Source organism: Lampris incognitus, chromosome 11 (genome assembly GCF_029633865.1).
Source record: "Lampris incognitus isolate fLamInc1 chromosome 11, fLamInc1.hap2, whole genome shotgun sequence".
NCBI classification, from domain to species: domain Eukaryota; kingdom Metazoa; phylum Chordata; class Actinopteri; order Lampriformes; family Lampridae; genus Lampris; species Lampris incognitus.
In genome coordinates this window covers 604566-619587 of record NC_079221.1, presented here as the reverse complement: position 1 = coordinate 619587, position 15022 = coordinate 604566, and the positions used below count along the sequence as shown (strand labels likewise).

At 50.6% G+C, this 15022-nt stretch overlaps 1 protein-coding gene across 2 annotated transcripts in view; it reads left to right on the top strand.

Annotated features, from left to right (window-relative positions):
* The window catches only part of dip2a (disco-interacting protein 2 homolog A), a 427030-nt gene extending 423288 nt beyond the window's left edge, over positions 1–3742 (top strand). For both annotated transcript variants that reach the window (XM_056290056.1, XM_056290055.1), the window contains 5 exons: positions 522–579; positions 742–816; positions 1027–1201; positions 2772–2895; positions 3229–3742. In XM_056290056.1, coding sequence (XP_056146031.1) covers positions 522–579; positions 742–816; positions 1027–1201; positions 2772–2895; positions 3229–3481 — 685 coding nt within the window. In that variant the 3' untranslated portion in view covers positions 3482–3742. The remainder of the gene's footprint in view (positions 1–521; positions 580–741; positions 817–1026; positions 1202–2771; positions 2896–3228) is intronic.
* Positions 3743–15022: the final 11280 nt, after the last annotated feature.

Below are 15022 nucleotides of genomic sequence, written 5' to 3'. Positions count from 1 at the left end.
GAGGAGAGGGAGAGAGAGAGGGAGAGAGAGAGGAGAGAGAGAGAGAGAGGAGGGAGAGAGAGAGAGGGAGAGAGAGAGGGAGAGAGAGGGAGAGAGAGAGGAGGAAGAGAGAGAGGGAGAGAGAGAGAGAGAGGAGGAAGAGAGAGAGGGAGAGAGAGAGAGAGGGAGAGAGAGAGGGAGAGAGAGAGAGAGAGAGGGAGAGAGAGAGAGGGAGAGAGAGAGAGAGCTGCAGTGGTGATAGTAGGTATTACACAGGAGTGGTCACACACTGGGATTGTGTGGCAGGAGGACAGATGGGCAACAAGGACGGCGTGTTGATGTGCTGCTGCACAGCTGTGCCGCCTGCAGCAGCATGCTGAGCTGGTTTCAGTCAGACATCTTGTCAGATAAATGTTATCATTTGTGATTATCCATCATTCTTGTGGGTGGAACGTTGTGGTATTTGTAAAAGGAATTGTAGCGGTTGCGGTATTTTTATAATCAATATTTCATGTAATGTTTTTTGTATGCCTCCTCTTCAGGGTTCGTCTTGTTGAGAGAGGCTCACCACACAGTTTACCGTTAATGGAGTCTGGGAAGGTAGGGTAGTTATTATTGTGACTCTATCCACGAAATGTTTTGCCCCCTTTTGCTATGTTTCCAACTTTTGACTGAGGGAATTGGGTGTTAAAGTATAACAAATCGACCAAAGTAAGATCAGCTGTTCTGTAACCTGGTGCATATCCCTGTCTGCCTCACCAGATCCTTCCAGGAGTGAAGGTCATTATCGCCAACACCGAGACTAAAGGGCCCCTGGGAGACTCCCATCTGGGGGAGGTGCGTCACCAGCTCAGCCTTTTCTCAACCCTGCCTGCTGTAGCTTTCCACTGATTGTGGATTTCTTTCTCCATGTGCTTGTTTGTTGAAAACAAAAGCAGCTGTTGTCCCCCCACAAAGGAACGACAGCTGCCACGCCACCTGTCTAGCCATCAGCTGCTGACGCTACGACTCTGTCCGCCATGTTTTGTCTTGGTTTCTGCGGAACAGGTCTGGGTGAGCGGTCCTCATAATGCTACAGGCTACTACACGGTGTACGGGGAGGAGGCGCTCCATGCTGACCACTTCAGCACCAAGCTCAGCTTTGGTGACACCCAGACCGTGTGGGCAAGGACAGGCTACCTGGGCTTCCTGCGACGTACCGAGCTCACAGATGCCAGTGGAGGTGAGGACCGTCGCTGAGGATGAGATGAACACTTTTTTTTATTATTAGTACTTCATTCATCGCCGTGGGGAAATTCTTCCTCTGCATTTCACCATGCTAGCTGTGTAGCTAGGAGCAGTGGGCAGCCGTCGTGCAGCGCCCGGGGACCGACTCCAGTTCGTCTTGCCATGCCTTGCTCAGGGGCACAGACAGGAGTACTAACCCTAACATGCAGGTCTTTTTGATGGTGGGGGAAACCGGAGTACCCGGAGAAAACCCACGCAGACACAGGGAGGACATGCAAACTCCACACAGAAAGGACCTGGGATGACCCCCCAAGGCTGGACAACCCCGGGGTCCCAACCTAGGACCTTCTTGCTGTGAGGTGACAGCACCAACCACTGCACCACTGTGCTGCCCACGGTGGCACGGTGGCCAATAAAAACACTATAATCAACAGCAACTTCCTGTAGTTGGTCTTTGCGTTGTCCACCAAGGGTGGCACGGTGGCGCAGTGTTTAGCTCTGTCACCTCATAGTAAGAAGGTCTTGTGTTAGAACCTCGATGTTGTCCAGCCTTCGGGGTCATCCCAGGTTATCCTCTGTGTGGAGTTTGCATGTTCTCCCCTGTCTGCGTTGGGTTTTCTCTGGGTGCGCCAGTTTCCCCCACCATCAGAAAGACCTGCATGTTAGGGTTAATACTCCTGTCTGTGCCCCTGAGCAAGGCACGGCAAGAAGAACTGGTGTCGGTCCCTGGGTGCTGCAAGGCGGCTGCCCACTGCTCCTGGCTACACAGCTAGGATGGGTTACATGCAGGGTATAGTTTATCAAACATCAAGTATCGGAGAGAAGATGAGTCGTGAAGTTCCTCTTTCCAAACGGCCACTCACGTTTTCATCTTACGAGACTCCAAGCTGTTGTTCTGTGCATGCTCAACATGTCTGTATGTCTGGGTTTGTGCGTGTCCAAATAGGAAGATAGGGTGTGCAGGTAGCATAGTGGTCTATTCCATTGACTACCAACATGGGGATCCTGGTTCGAATCCCCGTGTTACCTCCGGCTTGGTCGGGTGTCTCTACAGACACAGTTGGCCGTGTCTGCGGGTGGGAAGCCAGATGTGGGTATGTGTGCTGGTCCTCCCACATGCTACGTCCCCCTGGTGAAACTCCTCACTGTCAGGTGAAAAGAAGCGGCTGGTGACTCCACATGTATGGGAGGAGACATGTGGTAGTCTGCAGCCCTCCCCGGATCAGCAGAGGGGGTGGAGAAGAGACCGGGACACCTCGGAAGAGTGGGGTAACTGGACGGGTACGATTGGGGAGAAAAAAAGGGGGGAAATAGGAAGATATACTGCTCTGTTGCAGCAGTTCATGGCAGTTGCCATATTGGGAGGAGGGGCTGATGTCTGTCCTCTAAGCAGGCCTTTGCTGGAAGCATCGTTACGGACTAGACTCCATCACTATTCTGACTCTTCGTTTTTAGCAAATTCGTGTTCATTAACGTGTGTGTGTGTGTGTGTGTGTGTGTGTGTGTGTGTGTGTCTGTGTGTGTGTGTGTGTCTGTGTGTGTGTCTGTGTGGGGGTGGGTGGCAGAGCGTCATGATGCCCTGTATGTGGTGGGCTCTCTTGATGAGACTTTGGAGTTGAGAGGAATGCGGTATCACCCCATCGACATTGAAACCTCTGTCATCCGCTCTCACAAGAGCATCGCTGAATGGTAAGAATTCCGTCCTCAGGCCGCCACTCGCTCCTCCCCCCACCTAAAATGAACAGAATGAGTAATTCCCCTTCATTTGGACTTTGAACTCCCCCAACAAATCACTTCTGACCTCCCTCATGAACCTCTCTCCTCCTTTCTTATCTCTCTCTCTCTCTCTCTCTCTCTCTCTCTCTCTCTCTCTCTCTCTCTCTCTCTCTCTCTCTCTCTCTCTCTCTCTTTCTCCTTGCATTCCTCTCTCTCCTTTCTGCTGTCTTCTTTGCACCTATTTTGTTCTTCATCTTCACCTTTCTCCTTCTCTCTATCTCTATCTCTCTCTCTCCCTCTCTCTAGCGCGGTGTTCACCTGGACCAACCTGCTGGTGGTGGTGGTGGAGTTGGAGGGCTCGGAGCAGGAGGCCCTGGACCTGGTGGCCCTGGTCACTAACGTGGTGCTGGAGGAGCATTATCTCATCGTCGGGGTGGTGGTTGTGGTCGACCCCGGGGTCATCCCCATCAACTCCCGTGGGGAGAAGCAGCGCATGCACCTGAGGGACGGATTCTTGGCCGACCAGCTGGACCCCATCTATGTGGCTTACAACATGTGAGGCCGCTGTGACAGGGAAGGGGGGCTGCCAGGCTAAAGGACACTAACTGTGGGGCTTATAATGGGAGGTGCAGCCCACACAGCCCCCCCCCCGAGCTGTGTAGCGACTAACATGGAGTTAAAATGAGTGATGGAAAGCCAGATGGGGGAGTGGAGAGTGAGGCGACCAGATGGGGGAGCGGAGAGTGAGGCAGCCAGGTGGGGGAGCGGAGAGTGAGGCGACCAGATGGGGAAGCGGAGAGTGAGGCGGCCAGATGGGGGAGCGGAGAGTGAGGCGGCCAGATGGGGGAGGCAGCCAGATGGGGGAGCGGAGAGTGAGGCGGCCAGATGGGGGAGCGGAGAGTGAGGCGGCCAGATGGGGGGAGCGGAGAGTGAGGTGGCCAGATGGGGGAGGCAGCCAGATGGGGGAGCGGAGAGTTAGGCAGCCAGATGGGGGAGTGGAGAGTGAGGCGGCCAGATGGGGGAGGCAGCCAGATGGGGGAGCGGAGAGTGAGGCGGCCAGATGGGGGAGCGGAGAGTGAGGCGGCCAGATGGGGGGAGCGGAGAGTGAGGTGGCCAGATGGGGGAGGCAGCCAGATGGGGGAGCGGAGAGTTAGGCAGCCAGATGGGGGAGTGGAGAGTGAGGCGGCCAGATGGGGGAGCGGAGAGTGAGGTGGCCAGATGGGGGAGCGGAGAGTGAGGCAGCCAGATGGGGGAGCGGAGAGTTAGGCAGCCAGATGGGGGAGTGGAGAGTGAGGCGGCCAGATGGGGGAGCGGAGAGTGAGGCGGCCAGATGGGGGAGCGGAGAGTGAGGCGGCCAGATGGGGGAGCGGAGAGTGAGGCGGCCAGATGGGGGAGCGGAGAGTGAGGCGGCCAGATGGGGGAGCGGAGAGTGAGGCGGCCAGATGGGGGAGCGGAGAGTGAGGCGGCCAGATGGGGGAGCGGAGAGTGAGGCGGCCAGATGGGGGAGCGGAGAGTGAGGCGGCCAGATGGGGGAGCGGAGAGTGAGGCGGCCAGATGGGGGAGCGGAGAGTGAGGCGGCCAGATGGGGGAGCGGAGAGTGAGGCGGCCAGATGGGGGAGGCGGCCAAATGGGGGAGCGGAGAGTGAGGCGGCCAGATGGGGGAGCGGAGAGTGAGGCGGCCAGATGGGGGAGGCGGCCAAATGGGGGAGCGGAGAGTGAGGCGGCCAGATGGGGGAGGCGGCCAGATGGGGGAGCGGAGAGTGAGGTGGCCAGATGGGGGAGGCGGCCAGATGGGGGAGCGGAGAGTGAGGCGGCCAGATGGGGGAGCGGAGAGTGAGGCGGCCAGATGGGGGAGCGGAGAGTGAGGCGGCCAGATGGGGGAGCGGAGAGTGAGGCGGCCAGATGGGGGAGGCGGCCAGATGGGGGAGCGGAGAGTGAGGTGGCCGAGTTGACATTTCTTGCCTCAGCAAATATGAGTCATTGAGAAAGGAGCTGTGGTGCCCGCTAGATTGATTCAGAACGTGTGGCCTCCTGTAAGAGTGTTTGTACCAGCCTGCCTGTCAGTGAAGAAGACGGTTGTAGGTCAGCGGTGCGGTAACCATTTCTTTCTTTGGTAGAGGTCAGAATCTGTGAATTTCGGCTGTGTCAGTTTGCCCTGTGCTCATGCCAGGGGAGACTTTGCACATTGTACCAGAACCCTGGCTTCAGCAGCCTCGTAATTTGGATGGCGTGTCCCCCACAAGCACCCTCATGTGGTTCTCTGGTCATAGTACAAGGCTGCTAGCAGAAATAAATGCTGCTGTCATTATTGTGTTTCGACTCAGTTCTGACTGTGTTCCCGCACCGTGAGGGGGCCGTGTCGGTTCTGTGATGACGTCGGCGTGGAGATGCTGGTTTCAGCAGCCCATTACAGTGGTAGTACCTTTCAGCATCACTTCCAAGAATCTTTTTTTACGACGTTGTAGTCACACCGGCACTTGTTCTTCTGGGTGTGTGGACTATGTAATATATTGACAGTCTGTTGTCTAAACTAAATGCAGTGTGGCTGATGTGGACCGCGTAGCTCTGGGCGGCTGCAGAGCTCAGCTGATCATGAGATTACAAGGACTTTAGTCATTGTTTAGCGTCACCGAATTTGCCAAATGTTTTGAATTAAGCCTTAAGTGTTGTGCAGATGCCTGTCCAGCCTGACCTTCTGAGTCCCTCAGCCGTTTGATGGGAAGGACCATGCAGGGTGGGAGGAGTCGGTTAATACGGCCTTCCCTCTGTGATTGCATCCAAAGGTCTTTTTGGAGAAGATGAGCATACTTGACCGAAGCATCAGCCATTACAAACGTACATAATCCTATTTCCAGCTGTTTATTCCTGAGGGAGAATGTCCTTAAGAATGTTGTCTTTTACAGCTACAGACGAGAAAAAATGGCTGCCACTAAAGACTTGACTTAGAATGTCAGTTCTGAGTTGGAGGAGTGTTCAGAGGTGTCTTCTTCTGCGTGTACTGCAGTGGCAGGTGTCTCGTGTGCTTTGCATAACACTTTAACGCCCCCACCCTCGTGTCACGTGGGACATGTGGAGACCACCATCACAAGTTGTCGTTTTGGCTTTAACGCGTCACGCCCCTTTGCAAAATGGGCGGCGAGCCTGCTGTAAGTGTATGTACAGGCGTCTGTGTCAGTTATTAATAGATGGTGGGCACGTGTTTGGGGGGGGGGGGTCCGCAGAAAGCATAACAAGGACATTTTGTACAAACACCGGAAAAGGAGACTGCGGCTTCCGCCGGTACGAGTCGAAGCACATGCGAGCCATCACGGTGGGAATAGAGGACAGCTCTGCTCTGGGGTGCGTTGAGATGTCCCGTCCTCCAGGACAGTTTGTTAACACAAGGACAGATACGTCTGTCCAATATATGGTCAGTTGTCATTATTTTCATAACATGATTTCCTAATGAATAAAAAAACTTAGTGCTTTTAACTTGAAATCTTTGTCCTCACTGAAAGCCTCTGGACTAACAAGAAAAGGTTACATAAGGGCATCCAGGTAGCGTAGTGGTCTATTCCATTGCCTACCAACACGGGGATCGCCAGTTCGAATCCCCGTGTTACCTCCGACTTGGTCGGGCGTCCCTACAGACACAGTTGGCCGTGTCTGCGGGTGGGAAGCCAGATGTGGGTATGTGTCCTGGTCGCTGCACTAGCGCCTCCTCTGGTCGGTCGGGGCACCTGTTCAGGGGGAGGGGGAACTGGGGGGAATAGCGTGATCCTCCCACACGCTACGCCCCCCAGGTGAAACTCCTCACTGTCAGGTGAAAAGAAGAGGCTGGCGACTCCACATGTATGGGAGGAGACATGTGGTAGTCTGCAGCCCTCCCCGGATCAGCAGAGGGGGTGGAGTAGCAACCGGGACAGCTCGGAGAACGGGGTAATTGGCCGGATACAATTGGGGAGAAAAAGGGGGGTGGGGGGTTCTATAAATGACCATTACACTGAGCAGTAACTGTAATAAATCCTCACAGAAGAATGAAGGTGATGCATTCAAGCCATGATAATGGCTTCAGATGGTTTGAGTTTTTGCTTTACATGTGGGAAAGCAAAAACTCAACACATTTGCTTTACACGTGGGAACTTTACACATTTGCTTCACATTTGCTTTACACGTGGGAACACGAAATTGTCAAATGTGCCATGAGCTATTCTTCATTATTTTCATAAATAATCATAGATGAATGCTACTCATCAAACTTTATTTTTATACCACATTTTGTGCATTAACACAAGTATCTACTCATTCACAGGATAGCCTAGAACGTATGTGTGTGAGGAGGGGGAAGGCAAACCCTGTTTAGGGTAAGGCCACGTGCATGTACACATATTTTAATATTTAATATTTAAGTTTCCTTTTTTAATCCCCTTGGGGAAATTCTGTAACTGCAAAATTAACCCACACGAGCTGGGATCTGTGTAGCTAGGAGCAGTGGGCTGCCGCCTTCATACTGCGCTGGGGGAACAACTCCAGTTCTTTTTCCATTGCCTTGCTCAGGGGCACAGACAGGAGTATTAACCCTGACATGCATGTTTCTTTTGATGGTGGGGGAAACCGTAGCACCCGGAGGAAACCCACCGCAGACATGGGGAGAACATGCAAGCTCCACACAGAAAGGACCTGGGATGACCCCCAAGGTTGGACAACCCTGGGGTTTGAACCCAAGACCTTCTTGCTGTGAGGTGACAGCGCTAACCACTGGGCCACCGTACTGCCCTTATATATATGATATAAGGTGTACATTTGGATGTATGAGGATCCCAAAAAGATAATTGGCTGTTTTGGGATAGATTACAGAATACAGCCATGATGAGAGCGACATTTAACTGTACAATGGTCAGTTCAATGTGCACATTTGTGTAGAGAGTGAAAAGCCTGACTAAGAATATCATGGACCTTGCAGTCGGTTCATCTTTGACAGCCAAGCTTGGACTAATCTGCAAACATGACAGCCTTTGCAGGATATTTGTACAAGAAAGGCCTGATGTCGAGCTCAAAGGGGAGTCTGAGATATAGCCCCTCAGTTTTTTTTCCAACCAACACTGCAAGGAGGTAAATTGACAGGTGGCTTTAAAACAGGAGTTACGGACATCCTTCAGACATACTATATGATCAGGGGGCTTCATACAGAGGGCTTGTCCTTCCTTAGGAAATGCATCAGGGTGACAGGGTTTGATTAAATCATCAGTTAGAAATACTTGTGTTTCTGGGGACACGCTATTTCTTGAGGTAGTTGATCATATGCTCTGGCACTTATCATTTGAATGAGCTTCTGTGATCTGAAAACTTGGAGACCAATCGATGACATTGGACTTCAATCAAGGTCTTGGTACTTAGCATCCCCTTCAGTCAAAGATCATCTGATTGCAACAGTGCTCCCCCACACAGCAAATGAACAGGAAAAGCTGCACAATTCCTCTCTAATGCTCACAGGGGAACTGGGTATACTGTCAGCCATGCTTTTCAGCAGGTTCTGGCTTTGCCTTTTGCTTCCATTTGCTGCTAAAAACAGTTTTCAGGATTTCCCTTTCAGCAGTCCAGGTCCATAGCCAGCTTTTGTTTCTTCTTCCATTTGGTATGCAACATCTGTTACCTCCACCTCAGTTATAGCTACAGTTGATGCCGACGCTCTCATTAAAGTAGTATGATGCCTTCTCTAAATGCCCATGTACGCTGCAGATAAATGGTACACCCTCCATTGAGGAGATTGTATTGTACTGATATTGATGATAGTTTGTAATGATGTTGCAAGGGACAACAAAGACCTCAACGGCGGAACTGGTGGAAGACAATGCCAGTGAAGGTGGATGAAGGCTGCAACAGAGAGTCCCCAATCATCTTGGTTCTCCATGCCATTGGACTCTGGCCACCCCCTGCCAAGGACCGTGTGGTGGCTGCAGGTGCATCAGCCACTCCACGTAAAAAGCTGTCACCCACAGGCGTCCTTCCGCAAGGACACACACAGAACCCAGAAGCAGGACAGTCATACTCGACCCCGAGTGACCGCTGATGATGATGAATTTTACTTGAATTTTGATTTTCTTTTAACTGTCTCGTGTTGTTTTTTTATACACCAAGTTGTTTTTATTTTATTTTGCTGCCTTTGTGAAGCACTTTGTAATATGGAAAAGTACTCTAGAAATAAAAATTCTTCTTCTTCTTCTTCTTCTTCTTCTTCTTCTTCTTCTTCTTGGCCCTGTGATGGCCTGGCAGCCTGTCCAGGGTGTCTCCCCGCCTGCCACCCAATGACTGCTGGGATAGGCGCCAGCATCCCCGCGACCCTGAGAGCAGGATACGCGGTTTGGATGATGGATGGATGGATGGTTATTATCATTAAAGAGACAGTACACCTATTCTTCGCATCAGGTGCGCCTTAGGTCTGGCTTGTTTCGTGCTTGTTTTTGATACTCCAGATTTTTAGAAAGTGCTGAAGTTCTTTCAGCTCATCACTGGAAAGCTTGTTCACCCTGTTGTAACGAGCTGTGGTTACGTGTTAGCTGTGTTAGCTTAGTACACCAGGATAGCTTAGCATAGAGTCATTCAGACGAATCGATAGTAGGATTTCGCACTTGTGTCACTTTAATTATCAATACTTGCCACCCTACAATGCCTGGTTACGACGGCACCATGAGCTTTCAACATACATGTAGAGTGACACACAGCTGTACACCAACTGAGCTGTTACTAAGGAGAGACGCGTTACTTTTGTACAATAGACTGGTAGACTGGGAGTGACGCTAGCTCCAGAGATGCGTCATAGTAGATATACATGAAGCGCCACCCAGTGACTAAGTGTGGTACTACAACCAAAATACTGTCCCAAAACCCAGTAGTTATATTTCTGACTGTTACACTGTCCAGTGCAAACCTTTAATCGCTTTCATCACAAATTCATAAGTTCAAGTTGTAAGAGTGAACCCAGCCACTGGCGGATGCACAAGCCAGTGCATTCTTAGTGCCGGTCCCAAGCCCGGATAAATGGGGAGAGTTGCCTCAGGAAGGGCATCCGGCCTAAATCCTTTGCCAAATCAAATATGCAGAGCATACATCAGATTCCCATACCAGATCGGTTGAGGCCCAGGTTACTAACGACCGCCACCGGTACTGTTGGCCAGCAGGGTGCCGGTAGAAACTATGCTACTGTTGGGCGAAGGAGAAGGAGAGGGGGAAGACATGTCCAGAGGCAGCAGGAGAGGAGGAAGGGTAGGAGTGTGGAGGTGAGAGTTGGAACTTTGAATGTTGGCACTATGACTGGTAGAGGGAGAGAGCTGGCTGACATGATGGAAAGAAGAAAGGTAGGCATACTGTGTGTGCAAGAGACCAGGTGGAAGGGGAGTAAGGCCAGGAGTATCGGAGGTTTAAACTCTTCTACCATGGTGTGAATGGGAGGAGTAATGGGGTAGGGGTAATCCTGAAGGAAGAGTATGTCAAGAGTGTGCTGGAGGTGAAGACAGTGTCAGACAGAGTGATGAGTATGAAGCTGGAAATCGAAGGTGTATTGCTGAATGTTATCAGCGCATATACCCCGCAAGTTGGGTGTGAGATGGACGAGAATGAAGAATTCTGGAGTTAGTTGGATGATGTGGTGGAGAGGATACCCAAGGAGGAGAGAGTGGTGATTGGAGCGGACTTCAATGGGCATGTTGGAGAAGGGAACAGGGGGGATGAGAAGGTGATGGGTAGGTATGGAGTCAAGGAGAGGAATGTTGAACAGATGGTGGTGAAGTTTGCGAAAAGGATTGAAGTGGCTATGGTGAATACATGTTTCAAGAAGAGGGAGGAACACAGGGTGACGTACAAGAGTGGAGGAAAGTGCACACAGGTGGACTATAGTTTATGCAGGAGGTGAAATCTGAAAGAGATTGGAGAGTGCAGGGTGGTAACGGGAATGAGTGTCAGTAGGAGCAAGGCCGAATACATATGCATGAACAAGAGGGAAGATGGAATGTTTAGGATGCAAGGAGTAGTGGTGACTAAGGTGGATGAGTTTAAATACTTGGGGTCAACTGTTCAAAGTAACGGGGAGTGTGGAAGAAAGGAAAAGAAGAGAGTGCAGGCAGGGTGGAGTGGGTGGAGAAAAGTGTCAGTAGTGATTTGTGACAGAAGGGTACCAGCAAGCGTTAAAGGGAAGGTTTACAAGATGGTTGTGAGACCAGCTATGTTATATGGTTTGGAGACAGTGGCACTGATGAAAAGACAGGAGGTGGAGCTGGAGGTGGCAGACTTGACGATGCTAAGATTTTCATTAGCAGTGTCGAAGAAGGACAGGATTAGGAACGAACTCAGGTTGGACGGTTTGGAGACAAAGCAAAAGAGACCAGACTGAGATGGTTTGGACATGTGTGGAGGAGAGATGCTGGGTATATTGGGAGAAGGATGCTGAATATGGAGCTGCCAGGGAAGAGGAGAAGAGGAAGGCCAAAGAGGAGGTTTATGGATGTGGTGAGGGAGGACATGCAGGTGGCTGGTGTGACAGAGGACAGGAAGAAATGGAAACGGATGATCCGCTGTGGCGCCCCCTAACGGGAGCAGCCGAAAGAGATTAAAGCATGTGAAATTATACATGTGAAAATATGTGTCCATCTCAGTGAGAGGAAAACGTCAAGCTCCGTGCAGCCAAGGTTTGTAAAGAATGCTTGAAATGTTTTATTTTCGAGCTGGCCTGTGTAACAGTGAGAAATATACCTACTGTTCTCCCACACAACTCCCCTTCTCATGTCCCCACACTGGCTCCCAGGAGCTGCTCCCATCCAGTTTAAGACTCTGATGCTAGCCTACAGGGCAGTGAAAGGAACAGCTCCTTCCTATCTCCAGGCCATGGTAAGCCCTACACCCCCACCCAACCACTTTGCTCTGCTGCCTCGGGACGCCTGGTTGCCCTGTCGCTCAGAGGCCCCTGCTGCCGATCGACCCGGTCCCGGCTCTGCTCTGTCCTGCCCCACAGTGGTGGAATGAACTCCCCACTGATGTCAGGACAGCCGAGTCGCTGCCCATCTTTCAGCGCAGGTTGAAAACTCACCTCTTCAAGAACTCCTACCCTGTTACTTGCTCTTACCACTTATTGTATTCACTCATTATTTTAAAATAAAATCTCTTTCTTGCACTTTTACTTTAGCACTGGTTTTGCTCTTAGATGCTTATTTATAGAGAAGACGCACTTATGACCTCTGATGACTAGTAGTTCTCCTGATCTCCTACGTTACATGATGCACTTATTGTAAGTCGCTTTGGATAAAAGCGTGGGCTAAATGACTGCACTACTATTGAATGACTCTATGCTAAGCTATTCTGGTGCAGCCTAGCTAGTACTAAGCTAACACAGCTAACACGTAACCACAGCTCGTTACAAGTGGCGCCCGAACATCATTCTTTGGACTTTCCCCCTCAACTACAAAGCTCCGGACCTGGAGTTGGATCGACCTGCCCGCTGAGTGGAACATTGACGGTGGTGGATCTGCGTACGGTACCGAGCTAATGTGCTGTCTGAAGCTAATGTAGATGCTCACGCTAAAGGCTCCCACGTGCGGATTGTAACAACGTTATCGACGCAAGGCACTTCCCAGAGCAGCCGCACGCTGAACCGCGCGCAGGAGAGGAGGAGTAGAGAGCGAGCCACGGAGCCTCCCCTTTCACGTCCCGGGAGCGGGGTCATGACCTGTGGCTGTGCTGCTGAGTCATCCTCTGAGCGGAACGGTAACGTTAGCCGACAGACCAGTGTAACCGGTTATCTTCGTGCCCGGTGCGGGATTCGATACGGCGTGTACTGCACCACAAGGCCACGTCACTAACCGCTCAGCTAAAGGGTCCGACCCGTTAGCTAGCTAGGGGCTAACGGGTCTTACTAGTAGTTTACACTAGCATGGAGCTTGCATCTGCATTATTCTGCGTCTGGACTTTGGACTAGAGGGTTTTCTGGATTGACTGAACGGCACTGCATTTTGGAACAATACATTTAAAAGGAAAAAAATACAACATTTAAAACGAAAAGAAAAAAATGAGAGAGGGAGAAAAGGGTGAGACTGCTTTGAAACTCTGCATTGCATCTAAGACTGCCATTTGCATACACCACTGGTTTTTGTGCTATAAGGCTTTCATTTCGGTTATATAAAAGAGTATTAAAATTTAAAGAAGTAATAATTAAATTAAAAAAACAACAACCTTGAAATATAAATACCTGGAATAATGTGACTATATCCAGCGAGATTTTGGTCATTTGCAGTGTTGATCCTGTATTGTGAACATTTCATTCCGATTGTGATTACGGTGGTGGTTATCTGATAATATTGTTTGTTTCCTGTAAATGAGAATGGCACAAGCGGCAGACAGAGTTACCTGACTTATTGGACCCAGAGGCTGGTGAACAGCATTACCCAGGTCAGGCTGTCCCTCATCATACTGTTCCAACCCTTGAGATGCAGGTTCAGAATCTACAAACTGAGGTTGAGAAACTGATAGGATGTCTGTTTGAGTCCCTCGACCTATAAAGGAGCATGCTGACACACTGGGAACAAGCCGGCAAGGTATGCACCAATGTTTCTACTGCTCACCAGTCAACTCTTATCCCAGTGGTTGCTTCAATCCCATATTCTCCGGGTGTAACTGGTAAGAGACACACACCTTATAGTGGAGAGTATTCAAATAGAGCTGACATTGAACACACTCCCTCTCTCCTTCAGTCCAATTCACTTGAGCTAAGTAACACAACTAGCGTTCTCACAGCAGCTTTACACCAGGCAAACCTTGAACCACCTGTGTTTGCCTGTGACGGTGGAGTTCACCCAGAAGAGTGGCTGCAGTCTGTTAACACTTACAGATCTTCCTTGAATCTGACTGATATTCAAATGCTTCATGAGCTGCCACACTTTCTCGCAAAGGAACTTGGGAAATGGTTCAGTGTTCTCAGCTCTCACGTTGTCACATAGACACAATTCTGTGAGCTTTTCAAGACAGTTTTCCTTCCAGCAGACAATCAAGAACGTGTCATAAGAGACATCCTTGATCGTGTCCAGGCGCCTGAGGAGCTTCTACCTACCTTTGTGGCTTACATGCTGAGTGAGTACAAAAAACTAAAAAGCCCGCCCCCACGGCGAGAACATGTTGAACTGGTATGTAAACATGTGCGGGAGAGATACAGAGTTGCTCTCTATGGCACGCCAATCGCATCGGTCATGGATCTGTTGTTGCGGGCTCATGAGCTTCACTAATTTCTTGGTCCAAGTGGCCCACTTCCCTGTTGGCTCCAGAGCGAATCATAACAGTGAGCCCTACTGCTTCAAATGCTCAAGGCCTGGTTTCACATCTCACACCTGCCCCAGATGCAACACTGTTGCCCAGTTCTGCTCTCGTGCTAGGGAGCCCCATGAAAATAACAATCAGCCTCGACCAATGCTTCAGAATTCAGGAACGGCTGAGACAGGGACTGGAAATCCTAATGTGTCTGATCAGACCAGGCAGCCCAACAGACAGGAGGGAAACTCCAGGGGAGGGAAGACGTTTGACAGAGGCAATCCTCCCTCCAGACGCTAACTGAGCCTCGCCCACTTGCACCTACCTCACAGGATCAGCATGTTGTTGGTCACGTTGAGGTTGAGGCTTTTCAGTCTCACTGGAATGGGGCTTTTAGAGTGAAAGTTAACTTCAATGGTGTGTCCATGGTTGCTACGCTTGACACAGGTGCCTCACTCTCAGCTGTCAGAACAGAACTAGTCAAGACAAATGGCAAATATCCAGATAAAATGCAAGACTGGGTGGGCCCGCCAGTGTCTTTTGCTGATAATGCTACTTGCATCCCGAAGGTGTCACCTGTTTGACGCTTGGTTTCATGAACAAGTTTCTATCATCGCTTTGCCATAATCCACAACCTGTCTTCTCCTTTCATGCTGGGGATGTGAGAGCCTCAATAACTCTCCATATCCCCTCAAGGACTGTGATTATGGATGCTAGCCCATGTCTTCTCTTTGATGATGATGATGACTGTGCGGTTGTTCCGTACACTGGATGCGACACAATCATGTGCCTTGACGTCTTAACGCCTTCACACAAAAGTTGATGAAGCTGATCT